This window comes from Borostomias antarcticus (assembly GCF_949987555.1).
Source record: "Borostomias antarcticus genome assembly, chromosome: 3".
NCBI classification, from domain to species: Eukaryota; Metazoa; Chordata; class Actinopteri; order Stomiiformes; family Stomiidae; genus Borostomias; species Borostomias antarcticus.
Window position 1 is genome coordinate 14,675,371 of NC_140236.1, and position 19,151 is coordinate 14,694,521.

Genomic DNA, 19,151 nt, shown 5'->3' on the forward strand with positions numbered 1-19,151 from the left:
TGAAGGTAACCACGACAGCGAAGCCCGCGTATTCAGTATGCTCGCCACCCGTTAAATAGCCTAGAGAGAGCCTCGTATTGCTAACGTCAAACAGTGCTTTGCATGCCACAGGTGTAGTTTTGTGCTGAACTGGACATTTCTATAGACTGAAATCTGATGCTTAACTAGAGCGCATATAGGCGACACTAACTATGGATGTGCACACGATTTTGTTCAGTGTGTTTTTCTTATATTCTTATAAATGTATTTCAAGTTGTGAAAGAGAGATAGTCGGCTGCCTACCGAACTGAAATAGTTCGGTGTGTGGATTGTTCAGAATTGTGAACCAGGCTTGAGTTTTAGAGCACTGGTGAAAATGGACCTCAAAGTAGAAACCGAAGAAATAGACTGCAGCCAGCCGCCCCCAGTTGAGGTCTTTGCGCACAACTCAACTCTGCACGGAATATCTCACATCTTCACCTACGAGCGGGCCTGCATCAAGCGCTGTCTGTGGCTCGTGTTCTTCCTCGGCTCCTTGACTTTCTTGCTGTACGTGTGCGTGGATCGAATACATTTCTATCTGGAGTATCCGCACGTCACCAAGCTGGACGAGATCGCGACCCCGGTGATGGTGTTCCCCGCGGTGACTTTCTGCAACCTCAACTCGTTCCGCTTCAGCCGCGTCACGCGCAACGACCTGTACCACGCAGGAGAGCTGCTCGCGCTGCTCAACCACAGGTGTTGTAAACCAGGTTTATTGAACCACAATACACATGTAAAACAGGTTTACCGAACCACAATACACATGTAGAACAGGTTTATCGAACCACAATACAGATGAAGGCTAAGTACAGTAGCCCAGACAGAATCAGATTTACTGAACCACGGTATAGTAGGCTATAAGTACAGTAGCTCAGGCAGTCGTAGGCTCCAAATGATGGATTTGATATAGCCATGCACTCTATTCCATTGACTTACATTGCCACCAGATGTAGGCTAAAATACAGTAGCTGTCTGCATTCATCTCAAATATATCTCTCTGACATGACTGTCAGAAGCACAGTACTGGGAAGAATACAATGACATGGTTTAGGCTTAGGTTTAGGTTGTAGATCTATCTCATGTGTGTCTATTGAATTACAGAACCTCTCTACCAGTTATGTCCTGCTTTCACAACCAAACACTGAGTCCAGCCTAGAGGCAAGATACATGGTTTATCAGATTCAGAGTATTTTATTCGTCACATGTACAGTGGACACAGTGAAATGTTGCTGCTGCCTCCGATATGTGCTCATTACAGATAACTACAAATACAAAATGTACAAATTACACAAGAAGTACAAATATACAGTATAAAGATAAGGTACCGGTAAGGATGGATTATGTACATGCTATATACACCTTATGGATATAAATAACCCAGAGCTGGGTGCGTTATGTTCAATCCGTCACATACTGTAGGCCTACATCCTCCTCCTTGCTTCTTCTCTGCTGGTCAGGCATGTTACTTTGAGAGGAGGCTCCAGAGGAGCTGTAGATGATGAGTCCCTAAAGGAGCGTACTTAGTCTTGATCGACACTAAACCGCTGTGCTGAGCACAGATAGAGAAGCGCTCCCGTCGGATCCTCCTTTCTCAGCACACGCCCTCTTACCGCCATGAACCACTGAATGCAGCCCGTCTGGAGGGAAGCGTCTCTGTCTTCTGATTGCCAACTTCAAACTATTGTATCTTGAGATAACAGGATAACAAGATACAGGTTGTATTTAACTGTCAATCTGTATCTTGTGGCTAACTGTGTAGGTAATTATGTCAAAAGAATATAGATTTTTATATTCAGCCACTGTAGGCATAGGGTGACTATGAAGGAAGGGAGAGGGATCTCATTCAGCCATACTGTGACTAATAATGGCCTGTGAAGCTGTATGGAAAACACGCCTAGCACTGTGGTGTCCATGTTCTAAAACACGTCTAGTCCTGTGGTGTCCATGTTCTAAAACATGCCTAGCACTGTGGTGTCCATGTTCTAAAACACGCCTAGCACTGTGGTGTCCATGTTCTAAAACACGCCTTGCACTGTGGTGTCCATGTTCTAAAACACGCCTAGTGCTGTGTTGTCCGTGTCCCGAAACACGCCTAGCGCTGTGGTATCCGTGTCCTAGAACACGCCTAGCCCTGTAGTGTCTGTATCCTAAAACACGCCTAGCCCTGTGGTATCCGTGTCCTAGAACACGCCTAATGCTGTGGTGTCCATGTCCTCAAACACGCCTAGCACTGTGGTGTCCGTGTCCCAAAACATGCCTAGCGCTGTGGTGTCCGTGTCCCAAAACATGCCTAGCGCTGTGGTGTCTGTGTCCTCAAACACGTCTAGCGCTGCGGTGTCCGTGTCCTAGAACACGCCTAGCGCTGCGGTATCCATGTCCTAGAACACGCCTAGCCATGCAGTGTCTGTTTCCTCTCAAATGTCAGGGCATGCGGATGCAGGATGACGAACCAATCAGGACACCCCCTCCTGCCTCTGTTTGTGTTGGACTCTGCGGCACAGCTTGTGCATTTCATCAACACCTACCAGAGATTCATCAGCACACACACACACACACACACACACACACCCGTCACAGTGACAGGGGGAGGGAGAACGGCTGGATGTATTTTGGTGGAAGAGCTCGTAGAGAGACGAAGGAGAATGAATTGACACGTACAGAACTGACAACGGTGAGAGAAGGGTTGGACGAGTGACAAAGTGATACGGTGTGATGATATATGTTACAGTTGTTGATGATGTGGAGGATAACCGCTGCAGATGGGTTTGGGCCCAATACTAGCCGTCCATCTTGCTGTTTGGTTTTGATTTGTGGAATCTTGAACGCAGTCCCAGTTTCTTTCTTTTTGAACTATCTCTCATACCGGAACTCTTCTGTCATAGTGGGTTCTTGAAAAAGCTGGGAAATCTCTGCCTTCCTCTTGTCCAGCTCCTTCCCACTCTGTCACCAGCTGTCCCTATCCAGCCAAGCCTACCCCTTTTTTGGGCGTGGCTGTAAGCCAGCACACCTAGTATAGCGTTTGTCCGGTTATCACTCCCTCCCTCCCTCCGTCACTCCGGACAATGTTGGCCTGCATTTCTCTGTTGGCACCAGAAGAGGCAGTAGTCCCAGCAGACCAACATCAAGAAGGACACCAAAATCAACCCACTGATCTCCACTGCACAAGTAGAGTAGTGGTGAGAGCATTGGACTCCCACCCGGGAGACCAGGGTTCAAGACCCGGGGGGGATGACTTTATGGGACTATACCCCAAACCTCCACATGTTCATCCTTTCACTCCAACCTTTACCCCTTTCCTTATAGGTCAGATCCTGTCCCAACCCCAACCCTTATTCTAACCACAACCCACACTAGGGACCGGAAGAAGGACACCAAAACCAACCCACCAATCTCGACTACAAGTAGAGTAGTGATCAGAGCATTGGACTCCAACCCGGGAGACCAGGGTTCACGACGGGGTCTGATGGGGATGACTTTATGTTATCATCAGTGTAAGTGCTTTAGCCACTGACCGCTACCATTAATGTTATGGAAGCTGCTGCTAGGTGTTGTGAGCCCATGAGCTAAATGGCTATCCCGCTCTTATTGTGCTGGATTAGCATTGGAAGTATTGGAACTGATGTGTGCAGGCGACAAGACCTATCTTAATTTATCAGACATTATTTCATGTCATTTAAATTCACAGCTATTTCAGTGGCATGACTAGCTTCCGTCCTACCAGTCCTGAACAGAAACAAGCCAGCCACGCACATAAGCCAGGCTGGACCTGGCCTGGTTTACTCTTGACTCTCTGCTTTCTGTCTCCTCACCTCTGCCTTGCGGCATTCTCCATGAGCCAGTTCTGCTAAGTGTTTATTGTGCTTTGTTATATGATTCACTTAAATATCATATTAGAGACTACAAGCTAATGGAGACTGGGTGTGTGTAGAGTGGAATTAAAAATTGAAGGCAACATTAAACAGGTGAGTTTTGAGGGTGGATTTGAAAGTGTCCAGAGAGGTGGCATTTCAGACATCGGCAGGGAGAGAGTTCCAGAGTGTGGGGGCGGCAACACTGAAGGCCCGGTCACCAACGGAGCTGAGGCGGGAGTGGGGGATGGACAGGAGTCCAGAGTCAGAGGAGCGGAGAGACCGAGGTTGCTTGATTGTCTCGTTGAGAGGTCAGGCAAGATTTTTTTACAGCTCACTTTTCTGGGCCCCTGGGTGAAACTGTTTTTTTTTTCTTCCCTCTGGAACATGTATGGGTAGGACCTATGCATACCACCCATTGCTCTCTGTAAAGCGCATTGGTTTGCCTCTGTGTATGAAATGTGCTATACAAATAAAGCTTGATTTGATTTGATCTCACATGCTGATTGCAGCTTTGTGGGTAACACTTTATTTTAGGGGGTCGAAATTACCTAGTAATTTCCTAGTAATAAATTGCTGATTACCTAGTAATTTCTTAGAAATAAGGTTGAAATTACCTAATAATTTCCTCATAATAAGGTGGTAATTATCAAGAAAGAATTTTTAAATTAACTTATAATTTCCAAGTAATGAGGTGGTATTATCAAGTAATTTCTTAGAAACTAGGTTGAAATCACCTAGTAATTTCCTAATAATAAGGTGCTAATTATCAAGTTATCTTTTTTGAAATAAGGTGTTAATATACTAGTAATAAGGTGGTATTCTATCTAAGTAATTTAATATAAATAAGGTGACAGTAAGCAGCAGTAATGTCAAAGTAATGAGGTGATACAACTCCTTGTAAAGTGGAGAGAATTATCATAAGTTAATTTGTAATAAGGTGATTGTTTCTTAGTAATTTCTCAGGAACAGCCCCCTAAAATAAAGTGTGTTCCTAATGCGTAATTTACAAGTAATTTCTAGGTAGGGAGACCCCAGCCATCCTCCGGAGAAAACTCATCTCGTTCTTTCGGTCATGACCCATCCTTCATGACCATAGGTGAGGGTGGGGACGAAGATAGACCGGTAGATCGAGAGCTTTGCCTTTTGGCTCAGCTCTCTTTTCGTCACAACAGTGCAGTAAAGCGACTGCAGAACCGCACCAGCTGCTCCGATTCTCCGGGCATACTCCCTCTCCATGGTTACCTCACTCGTGAACAAGACCCCCAGATACTTGAACTCCTTCACTTGAGGTAAGGACTCATTTCCTACTCGGAGCGGACAGGCCACCGGTTTCCTGCTGAGAACCATGGCCTCAGATTTAGAAGTGCTTATTCTCATCCCAGCCGCTTCACACTCAGTTGCGAACCTATCCAGAGAGTGCTGGAGGTCGCAGGCAGATGATGCCATCAGGACCACATCATCTGCAAATAGCAGCGACGCGATCCCCAGCTCACCGAACTGCAAACCTACCTCCCCACGGCTACGCCTCGATATCCATGATATGTCCATGAAAATCACAAACAGGATTGGTGACAAAGCGCAGCCCTGGCGGAGGCCAACCCCCACTGGAAAGGAAGACGACTTACTGCCGAGGACCCAGACACAGCTCTCGCTCTGGGTGTACAGGGATTGGATGGCCCTAACTAGGGACCCCCTCACCCCATACTCCCACATAACCCTCCACAAGACCTCTCGAGGGACCCGGTCGTAAGCCTTCTCCAAGTCCACAAAACACATGTAGACAGTTTGGGCAAACTCCCAAGCCCCCTCCAAGATCCTCGCGAGAGTGAAGAGCTGGTCGGTGGTTCCATGACCAGGACGAAATCCGCATTGTTCCTCTTCGATCTGAGGTTCGACTATCGGCCGGACCCTCCTTTCCAGCACCTTGGAGTACACTTTCCCTGGGAGGCTGAGTAATGTGATGTAATTGGCACACACCCTCTGGTCCCCTTTTTTTTTTAAATATTGGGACCACCACCCCAGTCTGCCACTCCTTTGGCACTGACCCAGACTTCCACGCAATGTTAAAGAGGCGTGTCAACCAAGACAGCCCCTCAACACCCAGTGCCTTCAGCATTTCTGGACGGATCTCATCAGTCCCTGGGGCTTTGCCACTGTGGAGTTGTTTGACCTCAGTGACCTCCTCCAAGGAAATTGACGACCCCCCATCATCTTCCGGCTCTGCCTCGATCGTAGAGGGTGTATTAGTCGGGTTCAGGAGTTCCTCAAAGTGCTCCTTCCAACACTCAACAACCTCCTCAGTTGAGGTCAGCAGTGTCCCCTCCTTGCTGTATACAGCTTGGATGGTCCCCCGCTTTCCCTTCCTGATGTGTCTGATGGTCTTCCAGAAACACTTTGGTGCTGACCGAAAGTCCTTCTCTATGGTTTCTCCGAACTCCTCCCACACCCTCTGCTTTGCCTTGGTCACGGCCGAAAGCCGCAGCCCTCCGGGCCAGTCGATACCCTGCAACTGCTTCTGGGGTCTCCCAGGCTAACATATCCCAGAAGGCGTCCTTCTTCAGTCGGACGGCTTCCCTGACCACCGCTGTCCACCACGGTATCCGAGGGTTACCGCCCCTTGAGGTACCTATGGCCCTCAGGCCACAGCTCCCAGCCGCAGCTTCAGCAATGGAGTTTTTGAACACTGACCGCTCAAGCTCGATGTTTCCAACCTCCACAGGGATGCCTGAGAAGCTCCACCGGAGGTGGCAATTGAAATCTCTCCGGACAGGCTCTTCCTCCAGACGTTTCCCGTTCACCCTCACTACACGCTTGGGTTTTCCAGGTCTGTCCAGAAGCTATATATTGAAAAGCTTCCCTGTGTTTCCTTGCCAACCAGTTGTTCCACTCAATGAACTTCAAGTTGATTCTGAGAGCTGCCGGTGTGGGCTAGCTGAACCAGTAGATCATCTCCTTGTGTACGCCAGGCTCCCTCAATATGTTGGCGGTGTGCTGTAATGGATTTTAGCTGATCTAGTCAAAAAGGATTTGCCAAGATTCACTCAAACAGGTTAAGTCTGGTTTATTGAGAAAACATACGAGCGCAAGGACTTCCGGACAACGCACATGAGTGGTTTATCCAAAGAAGTCCCGCCTCCTGTCCCTGCGCGGCCTTATATTCAAGCAAAACACAGGTATGGCGGTTCCAGGATGTGATTGGCTAACCCATTGTACGTCATATAAAATGGCAGGCGTCATTGAATGGTGGTCAGACCACCATTCAGTAGTCGAGAATACAGACATGTGACATGAGAACAGGCGGTAATTTCTTGAAGAGACAAAGGGACAAAGGGACAAAGGGACAAAGGATGGAGTAGACAACGTCTAGGTGTGTTGACCTCCTGGAGGTCATCCTGTCATGAATTAGGTTAGCACAGCTATGTGAAAGGTTGAGGGAGGTGGTGAATTACAAAAGGAGGTGATGAAACTATAATTTCTATGACAGTGCCCCTCTCGCTGGACGCAGAAAGTGCCGCCCATGATTCACCTGGTAGTGCACGTAACTGTCTTATCCTAGATCAACCTTTATCATTTAATATTGTCCTTGCTGAGTCAACAGAAATAACGCACGAATCGTAGCCAGCTAGCCGGCTAGCCAGCTAGCCAGCCAGTCAGCTGGCCAACCAGCCAGTCAGCTAACTTGCCAGCCAGAGAGCTAACTAGCATTAAGCTACTATCTTATGTAAATGTCAGCCAGTCACAAACCATCAAACCTACCATTCAAAACATGTCTTTCTTTATACTTCTGAAGGACAGATTTTTCTTTAGGAAGCTGAGACATGATGCTCCACACCAGGGGTGCGTTCAAATTCAGCGAACATAGCGAACGTTAGCGAACTATTTTCCGTTAGCTTTGTGCCTTCTGCTAACATTTGCTAACAGAAGCTAACAGTCTGGAGAGGTAGTTCGCCAGTAACGGAACGAGGATCACAATGGACCCAGGCTTACTGGAGATGTGCTCACATAGGGATTGTTGCGTTTATGCAAACTATTTGGAACGTCACATTTGAACGGCTTTTAATGAACGTTCCAAATAGTTTGCCAAAAACAAGAAAAGTAAAAGAATCATTATGTTAATGATGATAGATTAATCATGGCTTATTTTACTTACTAGAAAAAGGGAAGCAGGCCATACACTGCTTTGTACCTACAAGAGATATTTGGAAGTCCATACACTACAGTAACACCCTGTGTAAGTGGATTAAGGACTTCTTATCTGACCGCCCACAGACAGTTAGACTCGGCCCACACCTCTCCTCCAGTCTGTCTCTCAGCACCGGCACACCACAAGGTTGCGTGCTGAGCCCATTGCTCTACTCCATCTACACATCTGACTGCATCTCCTCCCACCCGTCAAACACCAGAATCAAATTTGCTGATGATACAACAGTAGTGGGACAGATCTGTGGTGGAGATGAGACAGCCTACAGAGATGAAGTCGACAAATTGGCTGAATGGTGCAAAAACAACAATCTCACCCTGAACATCAAGAAAACTAAAGAAATAATCATCGACTTCAGATGAGTCAAAGAGGACCTCTCTCCCCTAACCATCAATGGCGAGGAGGTGGAGAGAGTATCCTGTCTTAAGTTCCTGGGGACTCGGATAACAGAGGACCTTAAATGGGAGGAAAACACAACAGCCATGATTAAGAAAGCTCAACAGCGTCTCTACTTTCTGAGGACACTCAAGAAAAACCACCTGTCTGCTGACCTGCTGAAAGTGTTCTACCAGTGCTCCATTGAGAGTACCTTGACATATTGCATCACGAGGTATGCGAACTGCACAGAAGCCGACAGGAAGTCCCTCCAGAGAGTCATAAAGACTGCCGAAAATATCATGGGACTCCCCCTGCCCACTCTCGACGACATCTTTAGGACCTGCTGTCTACGCCGAGCAGGCAGCATCCTAAAGGACAAAGCAAACCCCTCCCACCACCTCTTCTCCCTGCTCCCATCCAGGAGGCGTTATAGGGCCTTCAAAGCCTGCACCTCCAGGCTGAAAAACAGATTCTTTCCTAGAGCTGTCATGGAGCTGAACAAACACTCCCCTCCCACGCCCTCTATCACCCTATGGGACTTATAACTCTGACTGAACGGAATATTGATGGAAGAAATATGGGACTGTGCAATTTTCTGTGTGCTCTTATATATGCTCTTATGTTGATCTATGTGTGTAACCTCGGTGTGTGTGTGTGCGTGTGTGTGTGTGTGTGTGTGTGTGGCTGTGAGTATTGTTTTAGAGGAAGCTCTTAAGACATTCCGTTATACTTGTATAATGACAATAAAACTTTCAATTCAATTCAATTCACTTAAACACCTCGCATGCTACAATACTACTGTTTGACCATCACCAGCATCCTCAAGTGGCCAGCAAAGCAGAGCAGACTTTGCTTCCCCCCCATCTATTTACATGAAATGGTTCGGTCCTGCCCCGAAACAAGACGCAGGCCTTGCAATCACGAGTGAGGAGTGCTGGTGTGGAGCATCATGTCTAAGCTTCCTAAAAAAAATTCTGGCTTTCAAAAATATAAAGAAAGACATGTTTTGAATGGCAGGTTTGATGGTTTGTGACTGGCTGACATTTACATAAGATAAAGATAGTAGCTTAATGCTAGTTAGCTCTCTGGCTGGCAGGTTGGCTGGCTGGCTAGCTGGCTACAATTTGTGCCTAATTATTTTAGGGGGCTGTTCCTGAGAAATTACCAAGAAATTAGGCTACCTGGAAAATATGCCATTTAGAAATACTTTATTTTAGGGGGCTGTTCATAAGAAATTACCTAGAAATTACTTGGAAATTATGCATTAGGAACACACTTTATTTTAGGGGGCTGTTCCTGAGAAATTACCAAGAAATTACTTGGAAATTACACAGTAGGAGCACACTTTATTTAGGGGGCTGTTCCTGAGAAATTACCAAGAAATTAGACTACCTGGAAATTATGCGATAGAAACACTTTATTTTAGGGGGCTGTTCAAACGACATTACCAAGAAATTACTAAGAAACAATCACCTTATTACAAATTAACTTATGATAATTCTCTCCACTTTACAAGGAGTTGTATCACCGCATTACTTTGACATTACTTTAGACCTGGTCCAGGGCGATATCCTACGTATAAACGCCCTGTTACTCTCAATGCAATTTGCCTATGAAAGCGCTTCATCTGCCCGCTCGTCCGAGTCTACAGACAAAACCGTTTCGTTACTCACCAAAGTAAACACATCGTTGGAAAGATGAAAGCCTTTTCTCCTAAAGCGCTACAGTTTGTAGTCCCCCACCTTTCAAATAAAGGGCAAATTTGTACACTTAAATGTTTTATATCCACAGCGCATCGACTGTCTTCTTCTACCGGCGAATCGGCGCTCTCCGCTTTGTTTAGCCTACTCACTGCTGCCGCCCATGTCGGGGATGATGCATTACATCTTATATGGTGTTGAGATACTTTAAGATGTAATGCATCATCCCCGACATGGGCGGCAGCAGTGAGTAGACTAAACAAAGCGGAGAGCGCCGATTCGCCGGTAGAAGAAGACAGTCGATGCGCTGTGGATATAAAACATTTAAGTGTACAAATTTGCCCTTTATTTGAAAGGTGGGGGACTACAAACTGTAGCGCTTTAGGAGAAAAGGCTTTCATCTTTCCAACGATGTGTTTACTTTGGTGAGTAACGGTTTTGTCTGTAGACTCGGACGAGCGGGCAGATGAAGCGCTTTCATAGGCAAATTGCATTGAGAGTAACAGGGCGTTATACGTAGGATATCGCCCTGGACCAGGTCTAACATTACTTCTGCTTACTGTCACCTTATTTATATTAAATTATTTAATAAAATATCGCCTTATTACTAGTATATTACCACCTTATTTTAAAAAAAAAACTTGATAATTAGCACCTTATTATTAGGAAATTACTAGGTAATTTCAACCCCCTAAAATAAAGTGTTGCCTCTTTCTGAATACACCACATTGTCCATGCACCGCCATATTAACAGGGGGTATGTCCCTACAGTAAGGCCATTCTTCCTTAGAGATAAGGGGGCAGCAATATTATTTAGTCCAGAGGCAAAATATATCTTGCTGTGTTCAACCTAGAAAGAAAGGGGGGATCTCAGGAGATGAGATAAAGAAATAGGCTTTTTTATCGCCTGACAGAAAGAATAGCTTTCCCCCAAATAGTTAATTCAGGGAGTTATTGAGAATGTGTGCTTAGCAGCCTGGAAATATCAGCTTTCCTCTCTACTCCCTCACATTTAAAAACCGCTGGACTTAATCACTTACCCTGGCCTCCCTAGGTGGAGGGGCGATGTTATTCCCTCGTTTGTTAAGCTCCCGTCCAGAAATGAAAGTGGTTGTGGCATGAAATCCAATTGAGTGTCTTTCTCCTTTATCTCCAGTGTTTGCCATCAACGGTCTGGCAAAATATCCTTGTGATATTAAAAACTCATAGCCTACATACCAAGTTGCCAGCCTCCGCTGATTCTCTCTGGCTCGTGCGCTTTGGGGCATTTTATTTCATAAGTGCATTCTTGGCAGGAGGAACATTCAGGAACAACAGCCTCAACTCAATTAAGTCCTCTTTTAATCAATGGAAGGCTTTGCCTGCGATGGCACATCTCAGCCAGAGAGAATATCTAAATTGGATCAGAACGCTAGCATCAGAATAAGCGAGCCGTCTCTCTCACCTCAGAGACATGATTCAGTTAGGAACTAAACACCGGAGATCAGATAGTTGATGACTGATCTCATATCTCTGGCAGCTTTTAGTATGATGAGTTGGACCTAGACTACAAATTAAACTCAGACTACTGGTGGGATTGTGCTGTGGGGGGTATTCCACAAAGCTGGCTTACTGAGAAGGCCTGACTTCAGCACAAAGTAAAACCTGAAAGGCTTTATTTATTTATATTTTTCTTCAGTTCACGTTCCAGATTTGAAGCGTTTCCAGGTTTTACTCATCGGAAAAGTCAGGCTTACTCAGTTAGCGAGCTTTGTGTAACCCCCCCCACCCCCCACCAGACCTTTGAATAAAGTCTAGTACAATGTTGACGTTTGAAAGGACCCCACAGTTGGCCATCATAGAGTAGAGTACTGACTGCTCATCCATGCTGGGTGGAAGGGAAGAAGCCTGGGCTGAATTAGCTGGCTGGTGGGCTTCTTCCCTGAGAGGAAATCTCCTGATAATGCTGTTTACCGTGAGGGGATGACTCCCCCCACTCAGTGACTCATGTGCAATTATTTTCTGTGTGGATGGAATTAGGACACACACACGCACACATACACACACACACATACTCAAGCACAAATAGGCTTACACACCGTATTTATATTTAAATCCCAGGCAGTTGTGAGTAATCATGTGCACATACACTCATACATGCAAACAGTGCTTTTTTATTCCCCACATGCAGGATTTTTACCACAGCTTGGCGAGCAGCGCTCACTAATTCAACGTTGTCCACTTGCACTAAAAGAGCGGAGGACTTCACTGACTCTCACAAAACATTTCTTAAGATACTCACAATCAATTCATTATTCTATAAAGGGTCAAGATTTGCCCTGGCATGATTCACATTTCTTGTGATTACATTGTAATTTATTTTGTCCCATCATCATCTTCAAAAACATGTCTGATAATGACAGTGGGGCGCTCAGCCATGACGAGCGTCACGAGGAATAGTCAAATGAAGGTGATCAGTCTGCCTCTGAATAATATTATAAAAGGGAGGTTTGTGGCCAATCCAAATTTCTCACTCCCCCTTATCCCCCTCTCTCTCTCCTGTCCTTCTCTCAAACCTCTCACTCCCCCCATCCCTCTCTCTCTCCTGTCCCTCTCTCTTTATCCTGTCCCTCTCTCTTTATCCTGTCCCTGTCCTGTCCCTCTCTCTCTCTCCTGTCCCTCTCTCTTTATCCTGTCCCTCTCTCTTTATCCTGTCCCTCTCCTGTCCCTCTCTCTCTCTCTCTCCTGTCCTCTCTCTCTCTCTCTCTTGTCCCTCTCTCTCTCCTGTCCTCTCTCTCCTGTCCCTCTCTCTCTCCTGTCCTCTCTCTCTCTCCTGTCCCTCTCTCTCTCTCCTGTCCCTCTCTCTCTCTCTCTCTCCTGTCCCTCTCTCTCTCTCTCTCTCTCTCTCTCTCTCTCTCTCTCCTGTCCTCTCTCTCTCTCCTGTCCCTCTCTCTCCAGGTACGAGATCAGGGACGTGCACCTGGTGGAAGAGAGTGTTCTGGAACCCCTGAGGGCCAAAGCCGACTTCCACAACTACAAGCCCCGCCCCTTCAACATGCGCGAGTTCTACGACCGGACGGGCCACGACGTCAAGGACATGCTGCTGGCCTGCCGCTTCCGCGGGTCCGAGTGCAGAGCAGAGGACTTCAAAGTAGTGAGTCACCAGAGAGCTCCTCCCCCTGGTCTAGATCACCCCCCTCCCTAGTCTAGATCACCCCCCTCCCTGGTCTAGATCAACCCCCTCCCTGGTCTAGATCACCCCCCTCCCTAGTCTAGATCACCCCCCTCCCTGGTCTAGATCAACCCCCTCCCTGGTCTAGATCACCCCCCTCCCTAGTCTAGATCAACCCCCTCCCTAGTCTAGATCAACCCCCTCCCTAGTCTAGATCACCCCCCTCCCTGGTCTAGATCACCCCCCTCCCTGGTCTAGATCAACCCCCTCCCTGGTCTAGATCAACTCCCTCCCTGGTCTAGATCACCCCCCTCCCTGGTCTAGATCAACCCCCTCCCTGGTCTAGATCAACCCCCTCCCTAGTCTAGATCAACCCCCTCCCTGGTCTAGATCAACCCCCTCCCTGGTCTAGATCAACCCCCTCCCTGGTCTAGATCAACCCCCTCCCTGGTCTAGATCAACCCCCTCCCTGGTCTAGATCAACCCCCTCCCTAGTCTAGATCACCCCCCTCCCTGGTCTAGATCAACCCCCTCCCTGGTCTAGATCAACCCCCTCCCTGGTCTAGATCAACCCCCTCCCTAGTCTAGATCAACCCCCTCCCTGGTCTAGATCAACCCCCTCCCTGGTCTAGATCAACCCCCTCCCTGGTCTAGATCAACCGATCTGTTATTTAAAATCTAGAACCAGAATAGGATAGGACATTTATTTCCTCTCTACTCCCTCACATTTAAAAACCACCGGACTTAATCACTTAAAGACACTAAATCCCGAATTGCTCCCGATTGGCCATTGGGGTGTGTATGTGTGTGTGAATGGGTGAATGAGAGGCCTTGACGGTAAAGCGCTTTGGATAAAACCACTATAGACTGTAAGTCTATTAACTCTTTCCATTTACCATAATCAGTGTATAGCAGCCTGAGGCTACATGGAGCACTGTGACACACCACTACATGGAAATGCAGAGCTGACGTTACAGTGACTGACAGTATAATCTGTCAAACACTGACATCAGCTGTCACCACAACAGCTGCTTACTAACCCAGTTGTCAAAGATAATGACAAACTTTACAAAGTATTCTTAGAAGAAAGAGGGATTGATCAGGCTGTCGCCAGTCAGGGCCCAGGCTACAGGGAGTTTGAATGCGTTGATAAATGTGTACTGTACTTAACGCTCATCATTTGGTATTTTAAAGATATTTTTAAGGCATTTCTGCTTCATTAGGACAGTGTAGGTGACAGACAGGAAAAGTGGGAGAGAGAGAGAGAGAGAGAGGGGAAGACATGCAGCAAAGGGCGTAGGTCGGATTCAAACCCACGCCGCTGCAGAAAGGACTAGCCTTTACATGGTATGCCCCGGTTGAGCTACCGGGGAGCCCCATCGTTGGGTATTTTAGACCCATCAGAACCGCAGTAGCCCGTGAAGATTTGCTCTCCGGAGATGGGCGTGGGAACGAGGTTTACGAGGTTTGCGTCGCAGCACGCGTGAGTGACCCCGGGAAAGGACTGGCCCGTGTTTGGCTGCGTTGCATCTGTGGCCCGCCGGTTAGCGGGCTTCCCGCCGCGCGCTCGCCGCCGCCTCGGCCCGTGAACCCATCAGCCGTCGCCAATGGAAGAGTTGGTTTTATGATCCTTTCCGTGTCTATTAGACTAACCGCTCTCCTCCTGTCACTACACGCCTGCTCTGAGACGGAGTGATTCCCCTCCCTTTTGAAGAGCGCTGCGGCTTTCAGGCGATTGCGTGTGTGTCCGGAGCCGAGCGGGCAGCCGAGCGGGCAGCTAGGCGTTTCCCCCGGAGCTTTTGATGGGTTTTATGTCCATTCTTCTCCGGTCCCTTGTTATCTACGGGACCTAGCACTTCCACGGCCGCGGAAAAGACCTTTTTTCCTTTGAAGATTTTTTCTTTCATCCCATTTCAGCGTGACTTTATTCATATTTATTCATATTTTCATCATAAGCTGTTGATTGTGTGAGGGAATAGGGGCGCCTCTGTCTGACTCAATATTCTTTAAACAAGAATCACATCAGACAATCTAAAGGGGACTTGGCTCTAAGGCTTTAGTAATGGAAAAATACTTTTCATTGTAATGTGGAAGTGAACACTAGATTTTATAGCTAGTACCTCGGATCTGCTGGACCCAGTATAGTGAGTGGTCTACTACCAGTACAGTGAGGGGTCTAGTACCAGTACAGTGAGTGGTCTACTACCAGTACAGTGAGTGGTCTACTACCAGTACAGTGAGTGGTCTAGTACCAGTACAGTGAGTGGTCTAGTACCAGTACAGTGAGTGGTCTACTACCAGTACAGTGAGTGGTCTACTACCAGTACAGTGAGTGGTCTAGTACCAGTACAGTGAGTGGTCTACTACCAGTACAGTGAGTGGTCTACTACCAGTACAGTGAGTGGTCTAGTACCAGTACAGTGAGTGGTCTAGTACCAGTACAGTGAGTGGCCATCATACAGTAAATGGATATATTGTCTATCTCTCTCTATCCCTCTCTTCTGTTCTACAGTATATTTTTTGCATACTGTATGTATACATGTGTTGTACTCTTCTATATTCTTTACTGTGTATTCTGTACTCTGATCTTTCTGTACATTCTCGCTGCTGAAACCCCCCTTATCTAATCTTATTCAATCTTATCTTATATCTGTCACATATCTCATTAACTAAGTGCTATTTATGTAAGATGATACACGAGATAGATTAAATTGCATCCTAATGTGAGAGACAGCTTTAATAGTTTGTGTCAATCATAGTGAGTGAAATCAGGAAGCCTGATTGCAACTGATTATAAATTGATTGACATGGCATTAGGAAATAGCACTATAATTAAAGCAAACATCAAAACATTATTCACTTGATTATGTGATATATTAATTTACATAAGGTACTTCTCTTCTTTTTTCCCCAAAAAGTTTATCTAGCAAGGTGACTCACGTAGGCTAATTTTGCTTTCCATCTGCAGATGCTCTATTGAGTGTTTAGTGACAGCTTGTGCCCCCCCTCACCTCGAGTTTAAAAGGGATCATTCATAGATATAGGAGAGCATACGATTAAAGATGGCAGAATGATCCAAATGAATAAATGTTGATGATGAAAAGGCCCGTGATGGAGTCACTCACTGAACACCCCCCCCCAGCGCCGGTGTATCCCGATGGCAGTGGGAGAGAATCATCCTGGCTAATTGGCCTCTTTAACATTGCCAGGGGAGACAGAGACAGAGAGCAACGGAGCTGCTCCAAGAAAAACCTCACCAGCGAACTGAAGAAGTATAAACGAGAGAACGTAGAGAAAGAGACACGAAGAGAGAGAGTGAGAGAGAGAGAGAGTCTCACCCCAGGGAGCTCCTCTCCATTTTCTGATGGCTAGCCTCTCTTGCTTTGACAAGTCTACCCAAGGAGCCAGAGCCAGTGCCAGCTCTGTAAGGTTGCCGAGCGTTTCCGAGTTTCCTGCTACATGGCCGCCGATGACAGCTGGAATGTTCCCTTCATCCTCGGATCACTCTGTCTGTCAAGTCGGCCCAGGCAGCATCCCCCTCTCCTCGAGGAGCTGCCTGTGATGGACTATAAAGTGAACATCCTTCTCCTCATAAAACAACTTGTGGTCTTTGCCTATGAAGAAATCACACTCAATTGTGTATTAAAAACGGACCTACTTTTTATTTAGTCCGCGATGACATCAAAAAACACCCAGCACTCTCCCGGGTGCTTCTGTTAGAACCAGCGTTGTTTGAGGTGGAGCTGTTTAAGCGACGGAACGTTTTCAGCCCGGGTATGAACCCCCTCCTGGGACGCCAGCCACGGGGGGGGGGAGTACACAGGACTGGAGAGGAGAGATTCTCTCAGGTGGACGACACAGAACGCGCTGGAAGACTGAGAGGTACAGCAGGTGCCCCCCCCCCCCCCCGTCCTCCCCCCCCGTCCTCCCGCTCGTTAGTTAGGCCGGCGCACGCTCGCGTTCTCCCAGAGCAGACGACCGCCCCGGGGGGGTCAGATGGACTCCGAGCGCCGTTCCCGGTATCACAGGGCCGCCATCGAGACGCCGTGTCCTTATTCGGGGTCGGCATTCACACCACCTGACAGCTCGGGGACCTCCGGGCATAGTGGATGTGCCACCGTCACACCACCTCTGTGTCACTGTCACACCTCCTCACCTCCAGAGCCCTGAGCGCCGTTTCTCCTCCATCCGTCTCCTTCCCTCCTTCTCTCGTTCTCTCGTTCTCTCGTTCTCTCGTTCTCTTGTTCTCTCGTTCTCTCGTTCTCTCGTTCTCTCGTTCTCTCGGCAGTTTTCCTGCATCGCTCGCTCCTTTCAACCTGTGCATTCCTCACATCACCCCCACGGGCGTGACAGTACTCATTATGTTTTCATGCCATGCTCTCTCTCACTCTCTCTCTCACTCTCTCTCTCTCCTCTCTCCACTCCTATCCTCCCTCCCTCTCCCTCCCTCCCTCTCCCCCTGTTCCTTCGGTATTTCTCTCTACAGTATCTGTAATTTTTTTCCGCAAAGCGGCAGGTTTCACACACACGAAAAATCCGCCTTTGCGAAGAGAGGTGAGATGGGAATCCTAAGAGCGAAAGTAAAATGGCTTAAAAGGGGCTCCGGAAATGATCCCCCCCCCGGTGGCAATGAGCAGGCTTCTGCTTACGGGGCCCGAACGAAATCCGGCGGCGCCGCTGCTGAACGGGGGTGTATTTAGTGCTGACCAGCTCCACGGCGTGATTGATGGCGGGGAACAACTACATTACCAGATCAGCAGGTGGACGCTCATAAAGAAGAGTCGTCCTGGACGGCGAACACAGACGTAAGCAGTTGCAGAGAGGAGCCCCGTAGATAGATACGCTCCACCGCGCTCCGCGCTACGTATAGTACATGCTGACAACACAATACGGCATGCACAAACAACGTACACACACATATACTGTACCCAGGCACGCACACAAACTCACACGTAAGCGCATACCCACTGCTCGCCTCATTAGACTACCATATCTTATCTGGGGGGACTAGAGAAAGTGACCTGGGGATAAAAGCATTTCTTCACTTTGCCTCCTGCAGACTCAGACTGTATAATATAAACACTTTCCAGAAGACGCTAATGTTTGAACCGAGCTCATTAATTACCTAACCTTTTAGTTTGAAGTCAGTCTGTTTGTGCTTCTTCCTGCTCCGCTCATCCGGCGCGCGGCTGAGTGTGGGCGCAGATAACGAGGCCGCCGCCCGCCTCCTGGTACCTGAGACGGAACGCCGTGGGGGCGCATCGCCATGGCTCCAGCTGGCGCCGAGACGGATCGGTGGCGTCGCTCAAACGCGCTCTATTTGCCCTGTGAAGGCGGGGGGGGGGGGCACAGTTCTTATGAATACATTTCGGACTGGGGGGGCGTAGAAACAGGCTGATGGAACGAGGCCGGCCCTGTCTGCTGTGCTATGCATGCTTTATTCATCCCGAGGATTAGCGCAGGTGGCTGGAGGCCCGGGTTCCCGGGTTCCTGGGTTCTGTGTGGGTTCTAGGATGGCGCCGGCCAGGTCAGGCTGTTTGAAGTGCTTAGCGAGGGAGAGGGGGAGGCGGGGGGGGGGGGGGGATGGAGGAGGGAGAGGGAGAGGGGGAGGCGCGGGGGGGGGAGGAGGGAGAGGGGGAGGCGGGGGGGGTGAGGATGGAGGAGGGAGAGAGACTGACGAGGCCTTTGAGGAGCCGGGCGGAGTCGTTGATACGGGTCTTTGCCGGAGTGAATGCGTTCGGCGAGTCGGCGTTGCTGTGTTTTGATTGGCTCGGGGGTGTGTGGATGGCGTACATACAGAGTGCACACACGCAATCACACATACACACATCATCAGCGAACACTTGAAG

The 19,151-nt window shown here is 48.1% G+C and overlaps 1 protein-coding gene across 1 annotated transcript in view; it reads left to right on the plus strand.

Annotated features, from left to right (window-relative positions):
• Positions 1-355: 355 nt before the first annotated feature.
• Positions 356-19,151, plus strand: part of LOC311307096 (acid-sensing ion channel 1A-like) — a gene marked incomplete at both ends in the record, with an annotated part of 62,774 nt that continues 43,978 nt past the window's right edge. Inside the window, 2 exon segments of the mRNA XM_084435857.1 lie at positions 356-717; positions 13,089-13,284. Of these exon segments, the coding sequence (XP_084291983.1) occupies positions 356-717; positions 13,089-13,284 (558 nt within the window).